At 35.5% G+C, this 12,392-nt stretch overlaps 1 protein-coding gene across 2 annotated transcripts in view; it reads right to left on the bottom strand.

The window, feature by feature from the left end:
* The window catches only part of KIDINS220 (kinase D interacting substrate 220), a 72,993-nt gene that overhangs the window by 42,982 nt on the left and 17,619 nt on the right, over positions 1–12,392 (bottom strand). For both annotated transcript variants that reach the window (XM_041419921.1, XM_041419930.1), the window contains exons 9-17: positions 10,605–10,703; positions 8,239–8,337; positions 7,465–7,563; positions 6,338–6,515; positions 5,655–5,819; positions 4,103–4,282; positions 3,588–3,753; positions 2,580–2,731; positions 325–614 (exon numbers count right to left, since the gene is read on the bottom strand). In XM_041419921.1, coding sequence (XP_041275855.1) covers positions 325–614; positions 2,580–2,731; positions 3,588–3,753; positions 4,103–4,282; positions 5,655–5,819; positions 6,338–6,515; positions 7,465–7,563; positions 8,239–8,337; positions 10,605–10,703 — 1,428 coding nt within the window. The remainder of the gene's footprint in view (positions 1–324; positions 615–2,579; positions 2,732–3,587; positions 3,754–4,102; positions 4,283–5,654; positions 5,820–6,337; positions 6,516–7,464; positions 7,564–8,238; positions 8,338–10,604; positions 10,704–12,392) is intronic.

Genomic DNA, 12,392 nt, shown 5'->3' with positions numbered 1-12,392 from the left:
TCTCTCATCTTATCATCTAAAGTAAGCTTTTATGAAATAATGGTAATTGAGAATTGTTTTCCAAGTGTTGCTTTCTTCCCAGCAAAAATAAAATCAGGAAACTGAAATCCCAAATTTAACAATCATGATTAAGCAGAGAGATCTTATACACTAAGCACAATTACCACTGGCACAGAAGTGTTCCATTCAGTAAAACCTCACCAAGTCTCATTCTCCTGTTGTGAGACTTGGCCTAATTAAATTAACGGTGCCCCAGTTGAATAATGCCCCATGTTTGGAGGTTTGTTTCATTCCTTTTAAGGGCAAATTCATACAAATGCTCACCTTCATGAAGCCCTCGCTTTTCAGCTTGTGAAGCTTGGAGGCAGCACTGTGGAGACGTTTTCTCTGAGAATTCAAAACCGAGTCCATCACCTGCCACCACGTGCGGCAATTCAAGAAAAAGGCCAAACCAACAATACAGGTCACTGTTATGAGAATAACGTTCACTGTCATGTTGGCTGACTCCACATTAAAAATCGCCAGCAGGGCGATTGCAGAAACAACGCAAGACAAGATGAACAGGAAAATCACAAAGGATGGGAGGCAGCAAGTTTTCTTCCATTTCTTTTTACCTAGGAAACAGGTGTTGCTGTTAATGTACAATGTAATGACACGTGAATGAAAAATCTATTAACTTGCATACTTCTCATAAAACACTAACTGGCACAAAAGCTTACTGCAGTGTTACCATCTAGTCACAAACCAGTGGAGAAAAAAAATCTATTATCTGCCAAAATTCTTGGAAATTATGAAGCAGAGATATTACTTTAATCTTTAGTTTATTTCCATCATTTCAAGAAATCCACACTGGATAGAAATGACAATTTTGTATCAGTGCTATCAGCCCTTTTGTGGCATCTCTTTGTAAAGTGTATTTATGTAAATAAATTGTAGGACAACAGTACAGGAACTACTCAGTTTTAAACTGGAACCTGGTACTTACATAATAATATCAGAATTTGAACTGCAGGGAGAAAATCGAATTTTTAATATGCTAAATAGAAAGAATACTCAAGGTTTATATGTGGCCCATATTATTCTCTATACCAAGGCATGAGCTGCAAAGGTTTTTCACATTGCTGACATAAGTGACTCATAGAATTTTGCTGCAGGACAAAGCAACAGAAATGCATAATGACAGAAGTGAGAGGCAAGAAATGAAGGGGAACAACTCAGATATAATTAGATTCAGTTCTAGACTGAAGTAGAAATGTAAGTATCCTCTTACTAAAAAGAAACAGAACTGGATTAGCGGGACACTTAAATATCATGAACAATGTCATGAAAATTGAAAGAGGCATGTCTACGAGTTTACAGAAATAACAAAAATTAAGATACAGAAGGCTAAAAATAAACCTCTAAGGAATTTCTGTGAACATCGAGAGGTAATAAACCTAGACCCTGGACCTGTAAACAACTAAAGAAAAGGAGAGAATGTGCAAAATCATCAAATAGATAAAATTAAAAAATCAATTAGATATTTAGACAGAGCACAGAAAGGCAACAGAGCAAAGAATGTAAGTGAAAGTAAGATTACAAATGAAAGGGAGAAGATGATTACTGCAAATAATCACAAGAAGCCAGCACTACACTGCCATTCCCAAAGACATCTTCAGGAGAATTTCACTGAGATTAAGGAGAGGAACTGCAGAACCTAATATGGAAAAAAAGGGTGAAAAAATCCACGCATCTCTTTCATAAGGAACACTTTGTGAATTTGAAAAAGAACAATGAGGAGTAAGTTGTGTTCAGCACACAGCTGAACATAGTGAACATAGTGTGTTTTTTCCAGCCTCTGCAGGACAGAAGAGTCTAAACATTTCACTTTGTGAGAGGTGACAGATTCCTCAAATTTGTGGACAAAAAGAAATGAGAAGTAACTGACACATACTAAACTTAAAGTACAAATAAATCCTCAATTAATTGCAAGTTAAGGTCTAGTACTCCCTCTTAAAATATCATACTCTACTCTGCGAATTTCTTTTTCTAGAAATCTACAGATGAAACAGAATGAAAAAGCTTGTAGGATCAAGTAGGTACATTTCATCCCATATTACTAGTACTAATCACAGCAATTTATAGGATTGGACTAACATGTTCTACACATTTATTATTTCCAAGAATACATAGTGGTCACTCATAAAAGCTCTAAATTAAAATCTAATGAACTAAACAAACCTCTCATAGCAATCCACAAAAACATACATTTCCCTTTGCCGGACTCAGACACGTTGGCTTAATTGCTATGGAAATATGTAGCATCTAAAAGGATGTAATATAAATATACATTTCCACTGACATTTCTGAAAACTATACTTCACAGGAGATATTCCTTTATTATATTAATAAAATCAAAATTAGCAAATAAAATGGGGCATTTTTTCTCTTCCAAACAGTTTCCCCTTCTCTATGACTTTCTGCATGGCTACAACAATTTCTAAAAAGAGCTTATAATGCAAAAAACAGAAGCCCTGGTAACAGTGCACTGAAATGGAATAACTGGAAATGTCATTCAGGTAAAAAAAAAAAAAAACAACCTTGTGTATCTTCTGTCTTGAAAACTCGAAATAGCCTTGTTGCTAGGAAACCAAATTCCCTTTCACATGCATCAGAGAGGGTAGCAATCATCTCAGCCAGTGAAGTCTCTCCACCTACACTGGACAGTCTATTGTAGTCTGTAAACAAAAATCTGGAAGACAAAAAGCATGTATTTTGTGTATTTCAGAAAACTTCAAATATTTTATGGCAACTAAGATGAAAGTCTTGCTGCATCTCTCTAGTTAGAAGTTTTTTCAAGTAATACAAAATGTAAAACACTTTAATTTTTTTAAAACCTATATGGAATTTAACTACTTCCCCATTTATCAACCTCTTCTTTGCCCCACTTCCTATTGTAAAACTTGATTTCTAAAACTTGAAAGGATAAAAATTGTCACATCACTAGTAGTACCTCAGATGACAAGAAAAACATGAAAATATCTTTACGCTGTCAAACCATAATATTGACAAATATTTTCAAAACTGCATTCGGATCTATTTTCAAATATTTATAGAGAATTAAAAATATATAGAAACACAAAATGACATAAAAGCACCATGAGGCTAAAAGAGAAGCCTTAAAGCAATAGAAGTAAATTAAATTTTCAAACACACAGCACAAATTTTCTTGTTTTCAGGTAACAGTCTGATGCTCTACTTGCAGGGAGGAAAAAAAACCTCAAACCTTAACAGAAGTAATCAGTGGAACAAGCATTAAACATAGAAAATACATAACATACATAAATTATTATTTTATCTGGTATGAATTTTCATTAGTGCAACAGCCAAACCCCCTAATTCTAAAAAGCACTTTCACCAACTTTGGCAAATATAGTGTTCTCAAGAAAATCTTCTTTACACTGAAAAGTTAGAGCTACTGTTTTTCTAACAGGAATCTCAATAACTTTTCATATGAAGCTAAACGTGCACATTAATATGCACAGTTTGAGAAGTATCAGAGCGAGCCTGACTGATTTATTCTAAAGTAAATAAATGAAATAACTAACCTGACAGGTAAAGCTTTAGTGGTTTGCTCTGGTAGTTCTGGTGGATTCACAAACATGAGTTTGAGAAGCAACTCTAAATATCCAACATGTCTTGCCAACCTTGTACTTAACACCCAGGCCCAGTTCCATCTCTCCCCTTCTCTCCGGCCACCAAAGTAAATTACAGCTAAAATATTAAAAAAATGTTAAGGTTTTATTTTAGTCAACATTGACAGCTGAAAGAATCATAAAGTTTGAACAGATAAAGTATGGAGTTCTGTAAAAATGTTACGAATTTTAGCAGTTAGGCTAAAAATGAGAATGGTAAGAGTAACACAATGAAATTAATAAACAAAATCCTTCTTTGTTCTCAAGAATGCCCTCTCAAAAATTACACACAAGGCAAAAGATCCAAAGGAGTCTTATTATCTACAAAACCATTTAGTATTTTTTCTGAATGGCAAATGCATATCTACAAAGCAGTACTTAATCCCAAAAGTAGATAAAAACCTTCATGAATTCCATATAAGACTTACTAAAGAAAATGTAGAGAACAGCTAATAAGCTGAGTGACACTGCTATTCCAAGCTTTGCGTCCACAGTGAAAGCAAGCAGTAAACCCAAACCTCCACACAGCAAGAGCGTGAGGAATACAACAAGCCAGGAGAACTGAAACAGAGGTTCAATCTGCTGTCCTGCAAAAGTCTTCATTTCATCTAAAACAAAACCACAAAGACCAGTTAACATATGAATTCCCTAAAGAAAAGATCATTTTTGAAAAGAACTTTTCCAGCAGAGACTCTATAACTTATCCCAATTATTGAACCAAAAAAGACAATTATGCTTGAATTCTTCTTCAAACATCAGTACAAAAATATAAGTTTTCATCCATGCAAGAATGAAAATACTTAAATACACAATACTCAGATTCCTTGCTGCAGATTTTCTACTTCTGAAAGCATATTAAAAGTCATGCAATCCTCCTGTAAAAGTGTAAAACATATTTTATGACTGAGAAAAATAAATCCATCATATTTGTAAAAAACCCCATCCGACCTCCAAAATTTCAATCACTGAAACATGGACTGTGTTCCTCAAATAGTCAGATGTGAGAGTACAATGTGAAGGCTGTAGTATTATTTTTGTTTGTCGATTCTTATTTACAAAACCAGGAATTCCTGAAGGAACTTATTTTGGTTCGATGAAATAAGAAATAATAGATATACAATCCAAAATAAAAACAGGAATGAGGAACAAAAAGAAAACACTGAGAAAGTGCTTTAGAAATGTAACAGCTCATCAGCAACAAATATCACAGTCAAAATATATACGCTTTTTGTTTATGACATGGAACAGGAGGTGAAAAAAATGAATGCAGGGATACCATTTTGGCTAATAGAGAAATCACAGAAAGTAAGAAACACCAAGATTGGTAGAACTATTTTGAATTATACTGAAACATCTCAGAAAAACACCCTTTATAAGAAAATGCTAAAACTAAATAAGATGCCTATTTCCACCAGGAATAACATTGATTCATTTAATATACTGCATTTGCCTTCCTCTGTCATTTCAAAAAGTTCAAAAAACTCAAAATAAGAAATTATTTTGGAAAGGAAAGGAAATGGGAAGAAAAGTAGATGTAAAGAATATACACTACAGAGAATAAAATATTAATAGCCTGATAATTGCTCTTAAGCATTAAAAAGAAAAAGACACATAGGATGGACAATAAATAAATACTGCAGCACAATAGGTCTGAACCTGATCTGACACACAAACAGGCCCAGCAAGGTGTATTTTGGCCGTCAGACAGACTTTCTGCAGTACCTAAAGGGTAGATTCACTGCTGCAGGAAACTCACAGAAAAATAGACAGAAGCACTTAAAGGCTGTCCTGACATTGTATAAATTAACAAAGCAATCTATGGATGAACTGACCACAGTAAAATTTAAATCCTTTCATCACAGAAACAGAGACCAATACAACATTACATGGACCAACAACCCTCACAAAAACTAGTAACTCCAATGTGATGCTTTTCATAGATAGATTGTAAGCACTGAAAAGACTAAATCGAGCTTTTACCTTCCAGTTTCTTAAGCAGGAAAGACTTTCCACTTCCCCACTGTGCATACAAGCCTACACAGATGGGTGGCTGCATGGTTGGTTCACTCAGAATATCAGCCAAAGCGCTGCTGTACAGATCATAGCCCAGCATGTCACCGTCAGATTCAGTGGGAGACAAGTGTCCTGCAACACAAATACACAACTTTGCTCTAAGAAAGCTCTTCAGAATGACAATTTTCATACATAAAGTCATGCCACATTCACCCATATTTGTATATATACTCCTGCCCTATAACAGTTGTTGCTCTTTGCACAGCTGTTCCTGTTCAAAATGAATTTTAAATCATCCACATAAATGATACATAATTATCACAACTATTAAAGCCTACTGCAAGACTCAAGACCCCAAACCACAGGAAGTCAAAAAGTAATTCCCACACAAGCAAGATCCAAATAAAAACAAAGCGATGAACAGAAGTCATGTAGTATCTAACACCTAAAGTCAAAATAAAAGGTTATTCTACCTCTGCCAGGCTTTTAGAGTGAAGGGGTTTTTTTTTTTCCCAACTGATTATTTTTAAGCCTTCCTGTTAGATGCAACATTACAACATTAAAAGATCTGTAGTTGCCTTTCAATACATAATTGAAAAAACTGGATTGTCAACATATGAGTGATTAAAAAAAAGAATACTTATACTTACTGGCACCAAATATCTGTGTTAAAATACTCTTCTGGTGGCTACAGTCAATATTGTAAGGGGTTTCTCCTGTCTTGTTGGGTCTATAAAGCAATCGACCATCTTTTGGATTTCTTAAGAGTAATTCAGCAAGTTTACGGCTTCTTCCACGAATGGCAATGTGAAGTGGAGTATCTCCTTTCTGCAATTAAGTGAAAAGCTAGTAATATCTAACATGAATTCCTAAGACAATAGACAGACTATATGTTCAACACTGTTTCAGAAGCATTATTTCCTTGAAATAAATCTTAGGGCACTTTCAAAAGCATCAGTGCCTTACAGTAAGCATTTCTGCCCTTGAAAAAGCATTACAAATGTTTCAGAGAAGACATGTGAAAAAGTAGTTCTTAGAATGCTAAACCTCAGACACTGCCTTCTTTCTTAAATGCTTATTAATATCTTAAAGTTAATGAAAACTGTAGTCTCTGTGTAGAAACAAATGTCTACAGGCATATACAAGTCAGAGACTTGTTTGGAACAAGGGATAGTGCTCGTTAGAATTGTTTCAATGTCTGCTCAGACTTCCCCAAAAAACTCCCCAGTAAAAGCTTTCTTATTGCATCAAATCAATATAATCACTTATTTGCCCTAAGTAAGAGATTAAAAAAGCACCAAATAAATGTTCCTGTATTTAAGAGGTTTGCAGTCAAAGTAGGTAATGCATAAGAAGACAGCAATAACCAGCTGTATTTGTCCTTGGCATCCTTTAGTTTCATGTCTATTAATCAAAAACTAACATTAGTGACAAATGACAACCATTTTCTATGCTCTTCTTCAAGTGTACTAAGAATTAGCTGTTTCATCTGTGAAAGTTTTACTTCTCTCCTGGATTTTTTTTTTCAAGTAAATAAGAGCACCCTAATACAAAACAAACCAAAACCCAGCAATACACTAATGGTGGAAACAAATTTACATTTAAGTGTTCCTATCTATTTAATTATTAAACATACGGGAGACTAAGCATTTAAGTCTCATTGTCTATTTAATTATTAACCATATGGGAAGCTCTCTTTCTGTACAGCTCTCTCCAAAACCCTGCTGCAAAACTAAAATTATTAAATATACTAAAGTAAAGATCAAATATTCTTTACCTTGTCTACAGCAGAGACCTTAGCTCCTTTATCCAGAAGAAGCTCTACTATTTCAATATTTCTCATCTTGGTTGCCTTTATAAGCGGTGTTTCTCCATCCTAAAATGGAAAAGTGGGATGAATATAAAGATCTCCATATACCCAAAAACCAAGAAAAAGAAATAGTGATTGGGTAACAAATTAAACCAAAAAAATTTAAGATAATTAAAATTAAATGTGCTACTGTGCAAGCAACAACACTTTAGCACCTATGTCTGTGAAAAAGTATCCCAGATCCAGTTCTAGACTGATTAGAATCAAAGAACAAAATACATTTCTGTCAATAACAATGTCAAATAAAGAAAGACAAAATTCAGATATAATACAAGATATTTGGAAATATTTCAATGCTGTGTCAACTACTTCTCTTATTTTTTTTCCTTACTAGTGCACATGCCTGAACTCATGCCTAGTAATATCAGAAAACTTTTTCCTCAGTTTCCAGTAGCACTTGCTCTTTACTCTTTATTGCTGGTCACATCAATGATGCTGAGGTACAGAATCCACAGGCTCCCTGCTATCTCTGTTTGCTATTTAACAGCAAATCATATTTTATCAACACAGGGAATATTACTATTGCTGAGAAGCCTTACTTCACAAAAAAAAAAAAATTAACAGTGTTCAAGGTACCAACACTTCACAAAAACTGAATGTGGTATGATCTTCACATCACACAAGAGCTGAGAAAAGAACTGGTATTAAAAAAAGCAATTCAATGAAAATTCTAATTGTTACCTTGGTACACGTCTCAGTATCAGGGTTGCATTGCAAGATATCTCTCACCATTGTAGCATTTCCTTTCTCAACTGCCCAATATAAAGCAGTCTTATTATCCTAAAAAAAAAAGAGTATTAAACACTAACAGTACTTTCATTTGAACAGTATTTAAAGTACAACTATTATATATTGAAAATTGCAATAATACAGCAATTTTTAGCACAGCTGAAGGCAAAGGGAAAGGTCAACAAATAAAATTGGCACAACAGAAGAACTTAGAGGGTAGGATGCAAATTTGGCTATGGAATATAAATCCATTTTGAAAACCTTTGTGAAATATGTTAGGAGCTTTAACAATCCAAGCAGACTTAACTTATCTTGAAAAAGTTTCTGAAACTACATGAAAGTATTCAATTCTAACTCAAATATACAAATTACCTAATGAAATAAACCAACTTTTTTTCAGAGGTCCTGGAAGCTGGGAAGCTATAAAAGCAGATGGACAAGAAAGTCAACACAAAGTACCAGAACGCTGATCAGCCAGACATTTTATCAGTAAACCTGGGAGAAGGTTCATAGCCGCAAATCTGCTTCTGTCATCTGTTTTTCCTCCCCGTGATGTGTGGATACGTGCTGCCCAGAAAGTCTTCAAATACGGGAAGACTTTCACAATCTTTCTCTAGTCTAGTGACTGCATCATGACTCTTTCTGTTTGATGCATATTTGTGTAGAGACATTTAAGAATAGCCTCTGAACACACACCCGCTTCTAAGCAGCAATGTCAAAGTGTCCCTTGCAGCCTTCTACCATTCCTGCTTTCATTTGCAGCTCTTTCTCTTCCACTCATGGGCTTCACAGCAAACTGAGTTTAAAACCTTTCTCAACAGTTTAACAAGCCCAGTCAGTAAGATTTGTTTCCTCTCCAATCACTTGAGATTCATCTTCTCTGTCCTTCAGTGAGCTTCAGACATCAGCCTGAGCTGTACATCAGCTACACAGCCAAGTGCTCCCAGCTGGGTCCTTCCCCCTCCCAGAAGGGCTGAGGAAAACCCTACCTGAGCCCTCACCCACCCCAGCACCCACTCTCAATGGCCCTTCAGTCATGTTTTATCTGCCAGCTAGTGACCGTATGCATGAATGATCGGCAAGGAACACTGCTGCTGGAAGGCTGGTCAAGACTCAGCAATATTTCTGAAACATCACAAATCTGAGCAGTCAACACATCTCCCCAGAACAGGCCAGCAGGTAGGTTCTGCACTGCCAAACAGCAAGGAAGTTGCTCCCAGCAGGGAAGTAGCACTCATCTCTAATTTTGATACTGGTCCTAAACTATGATCTGAAGTGCAGAGCCAAAATGTTGCTCTGATGGTACTGACTCCTGCTGTGCCTCCTGTAGGGCTGCAGAGTATTCTCTAGATAACCACTGCAAATTGCCACTCAAGCAGCCTCACACTGCCAGAAGTCACAAGCTTCCCTGCTACCAAAGACGTTGCATCCTCCTGCTGTTTCTGTATTGCTTCAGTCACAGCAAGATGTTGAAAAGCTTCAGATTTCAAACCCATGTCACAGCCAGAAGCTGAGACACACGGGTTGCCAATGTCAGGTTAGAGGAACGGATTCAAATGCTACTTTTTCTTGAGAATAAAAACTTGTTGGCTTCTCAGAGACACTCTGCAGCAGCAGCAGGCACTGAATCTTTGCAGCTCTCAGTGACTAGTTAGTTTTCTGTACCAACTTGGCAGAACCCAGGTGCCAACAAAGCAGAGTGATTTGAACAGCTTCAAGCATAGAAAGCAAGTTGAATGTAACAAGTACCATGCTGAATGAGAGAGCTTCCAGTAGAAGAGTAAAACTAATACCTTAATCAAAGGACAAAAAAGAAAGAAGGGGTAGGTAGAAAACATGGAAATCACTAACAGTGTTTAACAGAAAGCAACACAGAAAATTGGTCAAGATAAGAGCCAACCAAGCACAGTGACAGAATTGCTCTGACAATAGATATAATCTCTGGTGCAACACATTTCATTAATATTCTATTTTAAATATTATTAAAATCATTATATTAAGTGTCTTTTAAAGTATGTCATTATTCTAAATCTGTTCAGTAGTGCAGATGAAGTTCAGTTTACATCTTTTGCTTTTCAACCATTATACAATTAAATGAAAAAACTGTGCTTAACAAGCCATTACAATTACATGTATTTTATGTCTTAAAACTTGCACAGCAACATGTGTATTTTACTGTTTGATGGAATTTGAATTTCCTACAGAGTAAACAGAGCAAACTTTAAAGCCCTGTTTTCAGGAACACAGTATAATTATTTGGTATAAAGATTCATCATCCTATTGAAGAAGTACTCTAACATTTACACTGTTGAACTTACCTGACCTCTGATATCTATATCAGCATATTTATGGAGCAGAGCCCTCACAATTTCAACGTGACCACCTCTAACAGCCCCAATCAACACTGTATCTCCACTCTAAAAAGAAAATTGTGAAAGAATATTTAACATGAATTAACATTATTTACCAACAACAAGTGCAATAGAGAATGAATTATAGCTTGTAAATATGCACTATGCCTATTTACATTAAGAAATATCCACTCATTTTAAAAAAGAAAGATACAGAAAATATAACTATTTCTGAAAAAAAGGATATAATAGAAAAAATTCTTGACTTTTTTTTTTTTTTAATTGTTCAGGAAAGCAAACACTCCATAAATAGATCTAGCTTAAACCACTATCTTAAAAAACCCATCATAAATTAATAATAGATATGAAAAAAGCTAAATAGGGAGACCAAACACTCATAGCAATAACCTACTTACAATCAAACAAGATTATTGTCTGTCTCTTTGAGATGTTTCACAGCTGACAAAAGCTCCTCAAAAATTTTAAATAAGTTTATGCCTCTATTTTTCTGCAGATTTGACTGCTATCTTGTTCACATACACTATGCTATTATAAAGAAAAAAACAAAAGGCTGATTTCATCTCAGATCAAAATAAAAAAAAATTGTTGTGGCAAATGGAGTTGTACATAAAACAAAGTTACAGTTGTGCTTAAGGCTTCTGATTTTAACACACTTAAGGACATGTAAGAATTTCAGAAATTACTTTATACTCCTGAAACTGCCTCGTACTCCTTTTAGGATGAAACAGAAAAAATAAATAAAAGCATAGCAAAATCACAGGTGTGGAACTCAAGAGAACTCAGCAGTAGGAAATGCCCCATTAATCAGTCATTACATACTTGGCTGCAAACCAAGAAATTTTCTTTATCAAAACCTACTCTAGCATCTGGAACTACGAGCACTCATTGTTAGGTGTATTTTTGGAATGCAGTCAGCTGTGCTGAAAGCTGTAATTTCTCCTCCTGAAAGCACAGAAATGAAGACCGTTGTAGAACATTGTGGCAAAAGAGGTGCTAAGAGGCACTGCAATGTATTTTCTTAAATATTTTAAGTTTGCTTTGATATGCGCCCTGAGGTAAAATTTTTTGTGACATGACTATAGCTCAGTACACTGCCATCTAAGAAATGCACTGACACTTGAAATACAGGGAAATGCATCCAAAATAATTTTAAATTTATGAGGCAAATATTAGAAAGCTTTCCTCTATTCTCTGCAACCCCAAGCAATCCAACTTATGCAGCGTCAAAAACATATTACCCCTCTGAACTAAGCCACTGACCCTGATAGAGACATCTAAGTTCACATATCTGATCAACTACAGCCTCAAGGCCACAGTGCTTGACCTGTCTCTGACACTTCAGAAACACCTCCCTGTCAAAAGGGCACTGCAGACAGTCCAAAGCACCTGTGTAAGTAACCAAATAAAATCCTGAGCTGCCAGCAAGCAGATTCACACTGTGGGCACTGCTCATGTCACACCTCTCATAATCTCATGTCACATTACTCACATAAGTGAATAATGCACTTATGCTCAGGTACACAGCATTACATTTACATCTCTTAACCCAAAGCTGAAGTCTCCCTCTCATATATGCAAGTTTTCTAGTAAAAAGTTTCATTGTAAAAGATAAAGGTACATGCTGAACACATTCTTTTTAACAGAATCCAAGGTTTACAGTTTTAGCAGCACTACCCCACCCCAATCCTACAGATTAGTTCAGTATTAGTCTTATGTTACAGACATGTCAGATGC

The sequence above is a fragment of the Onychostruthus taczanowskii genome, unplaced genomic scaffold, assembly GCF_017590055.1.
Source record: "Onychostruthus taczanowskii isolate IOZ18803 unplaced genomic scaffold, ASM1759005v1 scaffold11, whole genome shotgun sequence".
Taxonomy (NCBI): Eukaryota; Metazoa; Chordata; class Aves; order Passeriformes; family Passeridae; genus Onychostruthus; species Onychostruthus taczanowskii.
This window is presented reverse-complemented; position numbering and strand designations above follow the sequence as displayed.